General features: G+C 37.9%; 2 protein-coding genes across 2 annotated transcripts; both read right to left on the bottom strand.

Annotated features, from left to right (window-relative positions):
* Positions 1 to 251: 251 nt before the first annotated feature.
* hirip3 (HIRA interacting protein 3) lies at positions 252 to 6,489 on the bottom strand. Its single transcript, XM_049562177.1, has 8 exons — positions 6,368 to 6,489; positions 4,583 to 4,703; positions 4,319 to 4,469; positions 3,026 to 3,421; positions 2,765 to 2,922; positions 1,911 to 2,058; positions 1,170 to 1,268; positions 252 to 657 (listed from the first exon to the last, which is right to left on the bottom strand). The coding sequence occupies exons 1-8, from the start codon at positions 6,439 to 6,441 to the stop codon at positions 470 to 472; spliced, it is 1,335 nt and encodes a 444-aa protein (XP_049418134.1). The 5' UTR covers positions 6,442 to 6,489; the 3' UTR covers positions 252 to 469.
* A 1,109-nt stretch (positions 6,490 to 7,598) lies between these two features.
* On the bottom strand, positions 7,599 to 15,955 carry kctd13 (potassium channel tetramerization domain containing 13). The gene is made up of 7 exons (XM_049562138.1): positions 15,563 to 15,955; positions 13,511 to 13,767; positions 12,619 to 12,788; positions 11,268 to 11,357; positions 10,851 to 10,903; positions 10,538 to 10,733; positions 7,599 to 9,054 (listed from the first exon to the last, which is right to left on the bottom strand). The coding sequence occupies exons 2-7, from the start codon at positions 13,746 to 13,748 to the stop codon at positions 8,815 to 8,817; spliced, it is 987 nt and encodes a 328-aa protein (XP_049418095.1). The 5' UTR covers positions 13,749 to 13,767; positions 15,563 to 15,955; the 3' UTR covers positions 7,599 to 8,814.
* Positions 15,956 to 16,633: the final 678 nt, after the last annotated feature.

The raw sequence follows: 16,633 nt of genomic DNA, 5'->3' as shown, positions 1-16,633 counted from the left end.
ATTATACATTTATGTAATGGCAACACAACTGAAATTCCTATTTGGGTTACAAGTTTAAGTGTTCTAGCTCAAATCAGACCCTCTGGATAAAACTGCCTTTCACTCCCACCTTTATAGGCCCTAGTTTATAGCTATGCTGTCTGGTCCTTGCAATAGCAAGGACACCTTGTGTGCATGTTAGTTATCTTATGCTCACAAAACAATAGCTCAGTGCACAAGTTTTAATGCCCCGATTAAAATAAAATAGTTGTTCCATAAGAGCAAAATCATTTTATTTGAAATATAACATAGATGTACATTTTATATTAAAGAAACATTTACCTCATCTATCAGTTTTCTCATTTTTTGCAAAAGGGTTAAGAAATACTTAGTATCAAAATAATTTGTTTAGACAAAACCCAACTTGTACAAAAAAAGGAATGTCCATATCCAAATCGCCTCTGAACACTTGCACGAGGAAGTGCCCCTGTCAGTCACTGTCTGCATCATCACTGATGATCCCCTGCAGGTTGGCCCAGTCTGTTGTTCTTCTGCGCCCTTTGTGTGTATCATTCTCCTCGTCACTATCAGAACCAGAGTTCAGTGTACGCAGGTACGTGGAGGACGGAGGGTCAGGTTCTTTCTGCCATGCTGAGGCTCCTCTGCGTTTAGGTCGACCTTAGAGAAGTAGCCACATTAGCAGGTCTCATTAATCAATATTTTTCATGTGCTATAATATGATAAACAATAGTGGTGAGTAAATCACCTCTAAACTATAGACACTGTTGCAACAACAACAACATTGTAGGTAAACTGTGCACGTCTGGATCCAACCAGGTTATAAATCACACCTATTTTACAGTATGTGGTGTATGCAATAAGCTTGATATTGCATTAGATGGTGGACAGTTTCCCATTTAAGAAATCAGTCAATTTCTAAAACTGTTCATTTGACCCAAGTACAGTAGAATGACACAAACCCTTAAAGGTAAATTGTGCAGGATTTAGTGGCATCTAGTGGTGAGGTTTTAAAACTGCAACTGCTCCCATGTGCCAAGCGTGTAGGAAAACTACAGTGGCTGATGCAAAAACATGAATAGCCCTGTCTAGAGCCAGTGTTTGATTCGATGGTTCTGGGCTACTGTGCAACAACATGGTGTATTCGGAGAAAAAAAGAGACAAATAATTACCTTGTGTGGAAATGATGTTGCTGACATCAAGCTCAGCTAGTTCCTTAGCTTGCTCTCTCATCATTCTGACTTGTTTGCATTTCTTAACCGATGGCTGACCTGTGTTGAAAAACACATACACACATCATCACATTAATCCATGGTTCCCCGAGTTTATCAAATGATGTCAATAATGAAGTTAATAACTTATTACACAGTTTACAAATGAGAAATGTTACAGCTGGTTTTGGCTCATCTATATAAGCACAACAAACCAAAACTATCTCACTGTGTAGTTATTCCACAAAACTACAAAAGGGGGAAAGCAAGACCCCACTACAGATGTAGGTACTTGGTAAATGTCTTGAAAGCATGACCTTTAGATTTTGATATGTTTTGTGTATGTTGTGTGTGAAGTTAGCCTTCTGGTGAAACTACAGTACACGACAATTTGTTTTCTGGAGGCCCCAAATGCTTTCAAGATTGGGGTGGCAGTGGGAATTAATTCTTAAAATGCGTCACAATTCTTTATTGAAAGATTGTCTCAATGCAAAAAAGCCAATAATTGGAAATTCAACTTGGAAGACCAAGTTGTACGTTCCTTACATTCCTTGTAACAAAATACATCCATAAATGTTTTATAATTGCTTCGTAGCCCTGTGAAGTGGAATTGTAAAGCGAGGTGCCTTGAGATTCCCACCCCTAGTTCCAGATACCTTACATACAATAGGGAAATGTAAAGGCGACAGCACTTCCACTGACCATCAACACCGAGATCTTCAAGCTTCTTCTTTAGAGCAGCCACTTGGGAGCGAACAGAGTGACAGCCATCGAGGAGCTTCTTGTATTTCGGCCTCAGACCACACAGAGAAATGTAGCGCTTGAGCCTCACGACTGCTTTGTTGTCGTCCTGTGGGATGAATCAGAGAACAAACAGGTTGTGATGACCCCTTTTCAGAACCCCATCTTTGCATTTCTACCACTAATCTTGCACTTTGTCTCTTGATTCAACTCTAAGCACTGAGGGGATCAATAGAGAGTCATACAGGGTTGGACACTTGGCTTCAAGTCCATTCCCATTCCCATTGATTTAAGACATTTTAATACAGATTAAGGCCTTATTTCTAGATTGATGAATTCAATGCCTTTTTTAAGGCTTTTAAAGGATCCACGATAACCCTGTGTGTTTTCTTCAGAGCCTAGCAACTACCACAGTTTCCAAAGTTACTTTGGTTCTTTCACCATCTACCATTTCCGCTGCTGAGGACAGTAACTGCAACAAACTTACATTGATACTCTTTGGTAACTAGGGATACATACTGATAGCTACAGGGGAAAACAAAAGTGCTATGCTCTTCCTCTTTTGCTTGCACAATGGTTGATGCACTTCCTTTGAACTGTAAATAGAGCCTTCATTTCCCTGGGAAATCTTACCTGGTGTCAGACAGAATTGCATAGTGAAAGTGAGGCTTATAGGGAACCAGTTTAAATGCCAATGGTGTCATTATTCTACAGCCATTACACTGTGTAATCAATACGTACTTCAAGATGATAAATTAAAGCAAAAAACTTGTCTATTTCCACTTTGATTCTGATAACATCAATCATGTGCTCACCTTTTGATCTCTGGTGGCCTTCTCTTTTTTCACGGTTTTCTTCTTTTCATCATCTTGTGGTTTTTCTTTTTTACTCTCCTGTTCATCCTCCAGTGAGGGTAGTGATGATGAATCTGAGTCTGAGTCATTATTCTTCTTTTCCACTGAGACCTTTTCTTCTGTTTAACACAACAAGGAGTCATATCCAGTCATATTAAAAAACATGCAACGTGAATAAACATTCAAGTATGGAATATGCAAGTATAAAGTTTGCATGGTCACCTTTTCCACTGTCATCTGAGGAATCACTGTTGTTGATGAAGTCGCTCTTTTCTGACTTGCTATCCGAGTCAGTGTCATTCTCTCCATCACTCTGTGGTGTTTTCTTTCCTCGACTTGTTTTGCTGCTTTTTGCCTTTCCATTCTTTGTAGCATTTGCTTTCCTTATCAACTTTTCCTCTGGGCTGTCTTCACAGTCGCTCTCTTTCTCTTTCACTTCTGATTTATTAATTTCCTCATCTGCTGAGTCTTCACTGCTTATCTGCAGTTTACTTTTTCCATTTGTCTTTGGCTGTGATTTTTTCACCTCTTGCTCTGCATCCTCAGATTCAGATTTGTTTTGCTCTTCCTCCTCACTCTCCTCACTTCCTGTTTTGCAGTCGTCTTTGTCCTCTGCCTCTGTCATAAACCACACAAGAAGAGACAGTGTTTCATGGTTTACAACAGAGCAACAACAACAACAAAAAAATCACTGTAGCATAACACAGTCAAGGTACGGTTTACGTAGGTACTAAGTGTGTGAGACTATCTGAAATGGAAACTCCCCTCAAGGTGGCATGCCAACAAAAAAAGTGGTTTTATGTACAACAGCTGATCTGAGATCAGCTATATACCAGTCCTGTGAATGCATGTGTCCTACTTAGAGTCACAAGCATCAGCTGATTAATTGATTAGTCGTTTGCCAGAAATTTAAATGGCAACCATTTTAATAACTAATGCAATGTTTTCCTTTCAAAAGCATAAATGCCAAAGATTTGTTCGTTCCGGTTTCTAAAATGTTTTGATTTTCTACATTTCTCTGTTTCATATCATTGTAAACTAAACATTGGTTTGTTTTGGACAGTTGGTCGGACAAAAGAAGAGCTCTGATGACAACATAGAGGACAGATACGCCCTTTTCAGACCAAACAATGAATGGAGTAAATGATCTGCAGATTAGTCGATAGTAAAAATAATCATTACATGCAGCTCTAGTGCGACTGTTCTTGATGGACTGCATTTTTATTTGGCACTTATGATAAAGCACTTTACTTTTTCGCAAAGCTATCATACAAATTCCTGACTAACCATCTGTAGTTCAGTGTCTTGCCAAAGGAATCTTAGATGTGTGGACTGGGGGAGCTGGGTATCAAACTGCCAACCCTATCACCAGTGGACAACCCACTCTACCTATTAAGCCAAAGCTTCTCTGTGATGGTCCAGATCATTTTACATTGAGTAACTGCAAAGTGGAACATTCTCTAGATCATTTAAACTACAGGTATCTAAATGGATTTAAAAATGATCATAACCTACCTGATGATGAGCTTGACTGACGACAAGATTTCTTTGCTGTGGATTCATCTTCATCTTCTCTCCCACTAACCACCTCGTCATTTTCCTCTTCTCTCTTCCTTTTCTTCTGGGGCTTCGTGGTCTCCAAATCACTTCCACTTTCATCCTTGTCCTAGTAAGAAAAAAATGATGACACTAATAGCTACAGCCCTAAAAATCAACCCCTGCAAAATTCTAAAACACTTGAAGAAAAATGTACAAGCTCTGAAAGAAGAATTCATATACCTGCATTTTCATCAGTTCCTCTGCAACCACCTGTTTCATGATATTTTTGGCCTCTGGACTTAGTGATTGACTTTGCACATGTGCCAGGTACCGCTTTTTTAAAATGCCTAAGGTCAGGGTGCTGGAATAAGACATTAGAAAGGTGACATCATGGTGTGTGAGGGAGGAGGGCATATACAGTAACAGACATAATTAACTGGAACCTTTGTGTTTTTGAATAGACTGATAAATAAATCTGAAAAAAACATTAACATACCCACATGTATGACTTTAACCAGATGAGGACTATATACATCAAACAGATTGCCAAATGCAAAATTTAGAGGTAACAATAAAAGGAATTTAGTTTGTTGGATATTACAATTGCTGTAGGGATAGTATGACGGATTTTATTAACAAAAAGTATTCTATGAATCTGGCCAAAAAATGGCAACAATGGAGAAACAACACATTGTTTTGTGCAGGAAATTGAGTATTTGTAACACACTAGTGGATACAAACTACTATTATACTGCTATTTTATTTATAGGAAAATATCTGTCATGTAGTTTCATAATGGTAGACCAGGGTGTCGACAAGTATCAGACACTTAAATTTAATATTTTTTAAGACTAATTTCAAGATCATTTTTAACCGAATCTAAGACTGATTTTTGGACAAATCATCCTGTTCTTCTTTGAAGACTGCAAGTAGGTACAAAGGTAAGTAGTTTATGTGCAGTCCCATGCAGAGGTGGGTTTTATGTAGGAATATGGTTTTATGAGCGAGTTATGTTTTTCTACATTTTGCCAACCACGTGAGTAAAATGGCAGTATTGTGTTCATCCCATTTTGACAAAAAGATATTAAAAGATGGATAAATGAAATACGATTTAAAGTGTGTGACAATTACGACCTCACAAATTCAATGATGTTTATGGCCTAATATTCACTGGTGTAGTGGTAGCTGACGAGGTGGGTGTACCACTAGGTTGCTTGGTAGGTTACCAAGAGGGAAGTGAGTATATACTCGTATATATACCAATTGCTTTATGGCTGATAGATGGGCATACTGTAAACAACTAGAAAAAGAAGTGGGTATACCCTGTATATCTGTGTACTCCCTCCACTACACCACTGCTAATATTTATGAAATTAAATTTAAGACATTTTCAGATTTTTTTAAGGGCATGCAGACACTCTGTAGAAGATTATATGTGGTATAACAATATACAATATTAGATAGACTTTCAGCACAATACCTCTTACCCAAATTGTTAACCTTGGTTCCACTGAAAGATACCACCTTCCACCAGCAGGTGTCGCTTCAATTTAATGGGTTCTACCAGAGATATTGGATCTGCTTCTACCACCGACACTATTACTTTCAACAACTTTTAACAAAGCTAGCTCGGCTTCCTGAAGTTACATTTAGCAGCTAGCGCAGCCAAAGTTATGAATATCACTGATATTAGCCTACTGATATCAAATCAGCGTCGTGTTGCCATGAGAAACCTTAACACTGATAAACTGCGTCACGTGTGCGCTGAATTATCTTATTGGAAACGGCACAACTGCAGTATTGGTGTTAAATACGCAACATGCAGCTGGTCTGAGTAGTTAAATGGCCACTGAATATCAGTGTTTAGACAGGGGTATGCCACTGTATGTGTGTGACTGTCAGCTGCCCGACTAAAGTTAGCAACAAGTAACTCTCGACACATAAAAAAATCGAGGCGCACAGACCTGTGAACTTATCTAATGTAAAAACAGCACTTGATCAAACTCCTGGTTGCTTCAACAGTACCTGAGGTCTGGCTCATCACGGAGTTGGCCACAAACAAACCTGCGGATACCTGCCACCTCTTCCTCTGACACCATCTTTTCTGTTTGTGGTGGTTTCTTTTTGGCGGCGAGGGACCCCCGGAAGTTACAGGAAGTAACGTCACACAGAGACGCATCCTTTCAAAATACAAAACCTGACCTACAACTAAAATACAACTGTCCCCAGTCTATCTACCACCCAATTAATTAATTAAGTTATAAACCCAGTTTATTGACAGTCCAAGTACCACCCAGTGTTTCAAAAATAAATATGCACTCCCCTAACACAACCATTCCTCATCTATATATCTGCCAAAAATATTTTTTGGATAGCTTTTAAAAATCGATTTATAGCGCTTTGTTTCAACTCATCACACAGCCCATTCCACAAGTCCACCCCACACACTGAAACACACAGACTGTACGAACACATTGTTTTTTAAAATTAAATTATCTTCTTGAATTATAACCCCTCTCCCTGTCACAAAACATTTTTGAATGTTGCCCGGAAGTTAAGTATTTCTTATGCAGTTTTAAATTTGACCAGAAACAATTTCGTATGCATTTCAATGCATGTGACTTTAAAAAGTGTGTTGGTGTGTTCCCTGTACCCACATTATGTACTGTCCCGATTATTCTCTTGAAGGATGTATAATGGATGTAAGTTGCACCAAACTTCCACATAGTAATGCAAATATGGTCGTACAAGTGCTGAGTACAGAATGTGCAGTGATTTATGGTGCAGCCTGTCCTTTATATAATAAGGTACTGTAATGTTGAATCATGTCATTGTAAGAAGAACATGTGTTAAGATTGCTTTCCAATGATCACCAGTTTGAATGTATTGAAACAAAAACACAGGTATCAACACTGGGGGGTACATGTGAAACAGGTGGTTCGGGAGTCCACTGTCAGGAAATTTTGAGGATCAAACACCTATTTTCCTTCATTCTGGTGAATTTTTATGTACCAATTTGTGCCTTTTATGCATCAATTTAAGGTGTAAATGTCTTTAATTTTGTCAAAATAAAAGTCCTCTGCTACTTCATGTTTTTACCTGGTGGGACAAATGCCCATGTTGTAAATACTGACAGGGATATGTGCCCCCCCAACTGCCCCACCTAAAAATCTACATGTTTGTATAGAAACATCCACCAGTTAATTTCTTTTTATACTTAAGAAAAGATGGAAAAAATAAGGCTGAGAAGCTAGAGTTGAATTTCATAAGTAATTTATTCAGAACATTCCCATGACCACTGTTGGACGGAAGTCATATTAGTGCATATTTTAAGGTATTCCAAGGTGATTTTATAAAGGGTCTGAGATACATATTGCTCTTATTCAATGTTTTGTTCAGTCTTCAGAGTGATTAGGTTTACACAAAACACTGGTGAACCTCAGAAAGAAAATGCTTATGCACTCCCTGAGGGAAATAAAAATACAAACCAGTATTATTACCTTCATCATCACTGTATGGCCAATTAAAATGAGCAAATTTAAGTGGTTTGGTATAAGACATTAAGCAAAAGTGAAAGATCATGGCTCAGAAAAGAAGACAATTATATCAAAGAAATGGTCATGGTTCCTCTTGAAACATTAAACAGAAATGTAAGTTCACTATTTAGTCATTTACAGGAGCAAAGTCAAAATCTGGTGTGTGTGCTACAGAGTGCATCATATCATTCCAAAAATTAAAACTCACTTGAGCACTAATTAACACAAAGATTGCATACAATACAAAAGTTAAATACCAAACAATAAATTAGGTTCATAAATTAATAAAAACATCTTGAAGCAACAGCAGTAATAATTTAAATAAAGAAAATGGAGCTGCTCAACAATCTCATTCAAAGACAACCTCCCTAAAAATGGCTACTCAGTTTTATTCCAGTGTTAACATATCTAGGCTAAACTTGACCATCCTCTGTTCGTCGCTGTCGGGCAGCACATCAGTCCAACTTATGAAAAGGCAACAGATGTTTTACAACCTGAATAAACAGACTGACAGTGTTTCCTATAAGTCAAACAAAGAGGAGGGTGCCAGTGCATATCATTAACACCCACATCAACAGGTGCAGTGGGCGGTGGGTTTTTAGGCCCATTCAGTAACTTGCAGGAAGTTCTTTAACATTAGCAAAGTTATATTTATGCCAGTTTCATGTCCCAGGCCATTTTTACACATTTCCTATTTAAATAATGTACACAATTGGTTTTCTTGTAAACAGAAGCATTTTTCACGACTCTTACTTCAGTTACAGATCGGTCATCAGCTCCTACGTTTCTGTGCAGTGACGTCTGAAGACATTTAATGAAATAACTACCTACCGAGCTATTGCTATGATCAAGGACATCTCTTTCATTCTGCTATCATCCAAACAAAAAAATGACCACACATGAACTCACTCTCCCACGCCTTACGTTTTCACATTATTAGTCCTTATACACAGTTTGCTGACCGTGCCCTCTTTCATCATGCATTATATGCCTCCTTACGTGGATCCGTCTTACTCGCCTGTCACCTCCTGCAGCACCCTCTTCCTCAGCTCCCAGTGACGAACCTGAGCCTCTTGAGTCTAAAAGGTGTAAGCCTCCCGGACCAGATCCTCTGCCATTCTCATAAATGAGGATGTTGAGGGTTTCTTCAAAGATTCGAGCCTCAGGAAACTCAACCTAAAAAGAAGAGGAAAAAAATCAATTCAGTTTCAGACTTGGTAGTTTTTGGTGTGCTGTAACATAAGTTACCCACCCTGGTCACTTTTACCGTAATATCTAAAGTAAATTGATTAGCCATAACAAAGTAACATACTTCAACTCATACTATAATGCCGTTAACAGCTAAAATTAATAGCTCCACATTTTGTAAAATACACTCGTTTGCTTTATGGTGAAGAGTTCGATGAAAAAAAAAAATCGATACTGCTCATATATCTGTTCGTTAGGGCCCTGACACACCAAGCTGATGGTTGGCTGTGGTCAATGTCTGGTCATCAGTGAGCATCTGTCGCTCTAGTTTTGTGGAGTGTCCACCTTTGTCTGCTGATTCAGCATGTTAAATCGGTGACAGAGATGGCTGAGCCCTTCGATAAATGAAATCACTCTAAATTGGCAGTTCAGCTCAGCGCAAGAGAAAATGGCTAAAGTGAAGAGGGTGTGAGATCAAAACCAACTTGTTATGTAAGGTAAAATTTATTTATTTATTTTTTTGGCCACTGAGCTCTTCAGCACAAACGGTTCATAATTGTGTTTTTGTTCGCTAGTGCATGGTACATATCCTTTGTTCTTTCAACACCAGGTTGTGTCGATAATGTGCTAACTGACTAACTAGTGTCTTGAATCCGTCTTGTCGGTCTTCTGGTTTCCCTTTTTGAATGATGAATACAGACTACCGCTACCTGCTGGTGTGGAGTGGAGTGTCTTCCTCTCATGCAGGCGCAGAACGTATGCGCTAGATGGCCATTGGCTGTATAATTTGGGGTGTGTTCAAGCGCAACTTTTTGGCTGAGACACAGGCGGTGCAACAGTCGACCTTTATCATCACTAGATGTTTGATGTTGATTTGGTGTGTCTGGAACTTTAAATATAAAGCTACAATAGTTTAATCTCTGTTAACAGATATATATTGATATGTATTTATGCATGATATGTGGGCAATGATACAAGGTTTTGGTATCAGAGGCGTTCTGGTTTCTGTTTGTAGCCAAAGTGCAATTGACCACATGCATTTGAGTATGCTTTGGCTGCATGCAGGTAAACAGTCTGTGTGGAGAGCAAAAGAGGTGGAACGCATAAGCCAAAATGCAATCCAAGGACCCATCAGCTATCGTCTTATGGTGGTTTAGCTTTTACCGATTTATCTGCATTCATATATGCCTGTCTCAAGTTGCTAACTTAACTGTAAACAATGAGTTGCACATGAAAGAGGAAGTCATAGCTCAGACATCCGCTGGCTACGCTGGATCCCCCATTTGTCCAAGATTGCACCAGATTAGGCTAGCTTCGCATTTAGACTGGAAACTGTAGGGAACAGCTAGCCTTGCTCTTTCTCATACACAGCATGTGTTCATTAGTTATCTTTAGAGGTCCAGCCTATCTTTGCGCAAAAATGTCAAACTGTTTCTTTAAGGGCTTGTTGTCCACATTATTTCATTCTTACTTTTGTCTGCTTCTTCTCTGTGGCGTAGACAATAGAAGTGCAGCATACTTCAGCAATCTTGCGGCCTTCACCATAGAAAGACCAACAGCAGATCTCGTCCCCGAGCACATCTTTGACAAACAGGACGCGGCCGTTAAATCGCAGCACGAGTTTGTCAAACAGTTCAATGTTCTTCAGCAGGTTGTCATCAGAGTTGCTGGTCAAAGGAGAGAGAGACAAAGAACAAAGTGTGATGTAGCAGAATCTGGCTTGTCAAGTAGTTTTTCATACTTATTGTAGGACACATGCACAATAAGCCTTTTTTTTTTTTTACCTGGTGTAAGAGTATTTGTTGTTTCCTCTGTTGTTCTGCAATTTTACTACTGGCTGAAGAGACAAAAGACAGGAATAAATAAAGTATTTTCTAAAACAAATTATGCGTACATACAAAAAGAACTAACTTCAAAATTATATAAGAGTTACACCTTGAGAAATAAATTAATTCTTATGTTGTTAATAATTTAAAAATATCAATAAACATTTCCTCAAGACAAAAAACAACAGCAGACTACAATTTCCACAGCTCACAATTTGACATCTCTTGAAACCATCTATTATTTTTTTTTAATTCTGTACAAACAGTCAAACCCTTGGTACACAGGAGTGCACAAAACAAATATGGTTTCATAGCTGCTGACCTGATACACACTTTTGTCAGTGGTCTGTTTGACCAAAACAAAATGCAATGTACCTTTCTACACGTAGCAATCATCTTCTGTTCTTCTTTGGCTGAGGTGATCATAGGGATGCGACACACAGTTTCAAAGACATCCTTTTGTTTCTGAAAATAAACAAGGAAAGTTGATGAAAACACATCTGCAACAAACACCTTGTGCAGGTATCAATCACTCAACTAACCAGATCAATAATAATAAATTAACAGTATTTTTAAATGTCAAACAGTAATGAGAAACACCATCATAAGACACAAGGGTCCAAAGCATTGTTACTGAGTTTCTTGTTTAGTCTGACCAGTAGCTAAAACCCGGAGGCGTTAAAGTTATTATGATATCAAATGGAGAAAAGCAACTGTTTTATTTGTGAAGGTGTAAATGGTACATGCTTTTACATCATAAATGACTAAGTCAGCATTTAATTAATAAATAACATTGGAATCGATTTACTGTTTTGATCAGCTCAAAAATGAATCAACGTATTGTTTCAACACTTTATGATTCATACACTGATTAACTAACCAGGAAGAGTGTTGACAGAAATATTTCCTCACAAATAGCCAAGTTTTATGACTGCATCCGCTATTTCATGAACATGAATTCGTACAACTAAGAAAAGTCTGTATGTCATGAGTTTGGGTATGTTTGTAGACACTCTTTTACACAAACAAAACCAAAACTATGGTTGGGTCCTGTTCACATTTGAACTGATACCAGTACCTGGACTTTGGTACTATGGTATTTATTTTTGGTACTTTCGTCTCTCTGTAACAATAAAAATTGAAATTTTGAACAAACTGCAGGAGTGACATATTCTTGCTCTGCCAAACATCTCTTACTTATATCTAAATATGACTTTTTGTCTTATTTCATTTTGTTCATATTTGTTGTGACTGAAGCACATTGAGCTTCCATTGTATGAAATGTATCTGCACTCTGTCTGTCTGTCTGCTTGTGTGTGTGTGTGTGTGTGTGTGTGTGTGTATGTGTACAGGTGTCTGTAAATCTCTCTCACTCTCTATTTAGACACAAGTGGTGACAAATATGTGGAATAAGTACACAATTTAAAAACACAATCACAAACAGCAGCGCAACTATGCTATTTTTAGAATTAAAAAAAAAAGAGGAAAAAAAAAGACAAAATGCCAAAACCATTGGCGCAGTGAGTTATGGCTCTATGCATTGCTTCCTCCTCCTGTCTTAACACAGTGTTTCATGTACCAAAACGTGGCAACAATTGATTTAAAGTGAATCTGTTCTTGGAAGCAGAATCAACTTTATTTGGTTGGTACCCTTCAGAATATTGAATCTGATACCAAACCCTGACGACAACCAATAGAAATTGTGGGAAAAGTATCATCTATTTACCTGCATGGCACTGAGGCAGTGCTGGACAAGCCCCTGGACCCGATAGTATTGGGCCTCCTTAAGAACCTCATCCAGCTCTCTGTGATCCTCTGGAAGTGGTACTGAGCCATCTCGCAAGAAGTTCAGAACCAGTCCAAAATGTCGGCCACTTCTATCCAAAACTACCCAACCTGGGACAGCAGGGGAAATTATTTTGAGTCATTTGCATTCTTCAGTAATCTTTATTATTTTCGATGGAAGGCCAGTGGAACTTTTAATGAAACATTTTTTAGATTTCACTTCTGGTCTCAATACTCATTTTCTTTATAAAACATTTAAAAAACAGTATAGTAATTTAAGAATACTCTTAGGACACGCACTCAATTAAAGTTCTGTCACTTGCACGTTAGAGTATTAAAATTCACTACACACTATAAAACATTTATAGACACACCTTTCTCAAACAAATGATTTTACAGGCCACACCATGACCACACAAGATAATGGTGGTATTAAAACAGTGGAAACAGTCCTGTGCTGCGTCATAGTGAATCACCTCGCCTCCAATCTCATTACAGTGGTTTAGATATTTGATCTATTACAGCACAAAACTTGATGACATCACAAGTGTGTCACTTGCTATCCGAGTTCACAAAAGTTGTAGAACTGCCCTCCACTGTAGAATGAAATACACTGTATGATAAAAGTTAAAGGCTAATAATGTGATTTGATTTAGTAAAACAGAATTTATATTAATTTAAAACAGAGCACCTGAAATAACTATGTTATTAAGCTAACATAAAAAAGGTCCTACTCCATGCTCCTATCAATAACACGGCCCCCATCCATTACATGATAACAAAGTGGATCCTGCACATATGTTAGTGCTTACTACACAGACACATCCACTCACCTTCTGAGTCTATGGAAACCTCTGTTCCTCCATTGCATATGCTCCGCAACAGACTGTCTTCCTTGCTTAATGTCTGGACAGTTGTATAATGCAGCGAGCCACCCACATTTAACTTGACATACTTGCTCCCCAGCAGACCCCGATTTCTGAGCTCATCTGTGTTGTGGAAGGCAGGCTGGGAAACAGCAGATTCAGCCGGGTCAGCAGCATGACTGCCTACTGAAGCCTCAGCAGACATGGGGCTGAAGACTTCCTGACTGTAAGAAAGAGAGATATGATGGCCTGTTAGTGCAGGTCTGAACAACAACACGTGTAAATGTGCATATTCACTATTTCAGTTGCCTCTTATTTCACAACTCTGTGGATAAACCATCTACAATGGCCTTTACCACTAAAACAGGCTGTTTTTGAATCTGAGATTCTGAGGACATTATTATTTGTGTTCACAAAAGCAGCACAGAGACCAAATGTGGTACCATATCCAGCATGAAATATTTACATTGCTAAAAGCAAGGAGAAATAATAATTAGTCTGGGAAAATATATTTTAAAAGATAATATCTTGGCTTTTCATCTTGTAATGGGCCAACCTCCCATGATTTATTTTTGTCTTAAATAGCATACATCATGGATGTCAGAGGTAAGACCTGACAGAGCTGACAAAAAGTTATATTTTAGTTTCACAGCAGTTATAGTGAGTAGCCATTTTATTTTTCAAAGTTACTAAGGGTTCTCTTAATGCTTGTCAAAATACTGATTTAGGAGGGCTACGGAGTTGACATGCTGTGGCTGAAACACACCCGATAGCAATATTACTTAATGCATTTATCAAAAAAAAGAAAGCTTACAAGTAATTGTGAAGTATTACCACCTTTTTGGAAATCAGAAAATAAGACAGGAGTATGTAGGATATCACAACCCCCTTTCATGTCTGATTAAATTATGCTTTTGTAGAAATCTGACAGAATTGACAAAAATCTGGGACACATCTCTAAAAGGCCAACAAGTTCACAAAAATAGATATCTTAAAACAAAGATAATTATAGCCGTATATTTTTACACCAATAATATCAGCACGTACTGTCAGCGTTTTAGATTTTGAAGGCTTTTAATATGTTTTTAAAGGTTTGAAGTTGTCAATTCTTGTCTGGGACCAGGGTTTTTTCTAACACAGGGAGAGTTTAGAAGTTAAAAAAATCAAAATAGATCAAAAATGTATAACGAATCATATCTTTTTCACATATATAAGTCATTTTAAAGTAAAGTTTAACCCCTGAAACGGAATTAGTGTGTTGATAAGGTATAAGAGGTATAATTTTAAGGTTTTGGTTTTTTTTGGCAGGCCAAGATTTGTCCCAATTCTCAAGAACTGGTGAATCATGATGGTTGGGGGGGATATGAATGTGATCATGCCATACTCTTTTAGTTATGATATGCTAATGTTGTTACAGTAACTGTTAGGTAAGCTTCCTATGAATCGTCATAAAAAACCCAGATTATTCAACCACACCTATTATGTTTCCTGTATTTTTAAAAAATGATTTTGTTCTCCAGTAAGTGAACAAAATACAAAGGTGTGAAAATACTCTTAATATACATCAAATGACCATTTTATTTCCAAACTGAAAAACAAGTTATACTTGAACTAATGACTTGCTCCTTTTGTGTAAAGTGCATCAGTTAGCTACCAAGCTTTTTCCACACTTCATCTCAGTGGGATACAGGAGGCACTGTCTCAGATCACCCCTTACTCTTTAATGTAATAAGTTATCCAACATTAGCCGCATGCACGTAGACTGTCCTGTCATCTGACTGGGCGTCTGTTGGCCCACAGCAGTGTTACAACCACCTAAAGCTGAACACAGTTATCACCAAAGATAGGTGTTTATCGAAATAATGTTAGCAAAAACTCGGGTGGCTAAAACCACAAGTACCGTTAGTTAGAAATATCTTATATCTAGTTGTTGCCATGATAGAGGCTAACTTGTTAGGCGAATTCAATCAAATAAGGTTAAGTTAGCTTATAACAAATTGAAACGCTAATGTTACTTACCACACTGAACATCCAAGGGGGCTGCAAGAGTGAACCTAGCTAAGCCAAGATAGCTAAATGTGTTCACGTAAGCAGCTAGCAATCGATAAATCAGCTAACCAGCGAATACTAACAGAGAATTTACAACGCAGCTAATGTTTGACAACTCATTTTAATCGCAGCGAGCCTAGCTAAATCAAAGATGCTAACAACGGCTCGTCTATCTAGCTACGCCTTCAGCTAGCAACGCTCCTTTGTGTCGTATCGCTTCTTGGGTGAAAAATCAGACACTAACAATCAGAAAAAAACACAACTAAACTTAGAAAGGCTAATTCCATTGTTGTACATAAAGATTAATAACTGATGCTAAAAGCTAAGTAGGTCACTCGGAAACGAAACTCACACATCTTCTTCCGCTACTTTCTTCTTCTACTTTATTTTTTTGTGAAACAGCAGCTTGTGACATGGATTAGCGCCACCCTTAGGAATGGAAACGTGTGTTACTACTACAGTAATATTAGTAAAATAGTTTTTAATATTCATATGTGAAAGTTATACTCGTGTGATTACTGCAGTAACATTTTATCAACAGTTTGCTGGTGTGAGGATCAGTCTATCCTTCTAACAATGTTCATTTAGCATCAAGGAAAGTGACCTGAATAATGAATAGAGTAGGTATTTACTGCCATCTGGTGGTAACAGTGAGGAATTGCAATAATAAATTGCAATAAATTTACCGGTCGCGCTTCCGGTAAACACTTCCAAAATAAAGTAGCCATCAATAAGGGATAGCAGTACGTCATCAAACTAAAATAATCAAGGTAGAAAAACAATACATAAAAACAATAATCACTACTTTAAAGATACATTTAATCTCCAAATTAGGTTATTATTCCTGTTTTCCACTTCTATAGCTATGGAGAAAAAAAAGCCATGAAAGCTCAAAATGATCTCTAAAACATATAACATTATTTCTCCATTGTGACATTTCCCCCACTGGATGGGTGAGATATTATTACGGGTCCGGTGTGTAGGATTTAGGGGGGTATGTAGGCAGAAATGGAATAAAATATAATAAGCATGTTTTCTTTA

Source organism: Epinephelus fuscoguttatus, linkage group LG19 (assembly GCF_011397635.1).
Source record: "Epinephelus fuscoguttatus linkage group LG19, E.fuscoguttatus.final_Chr_v1".
In the NCBI taxonomy this organism is placed as follows: Eukaryota; Metazoa; Chordata; class Actinopteri; order Perciformes; family Serranidae; genus Epinephelus; species Epinephelus fuscoguttatus.
This window is presented reverse-complemented; position numbering and strand designations above follow the sequence as displayed.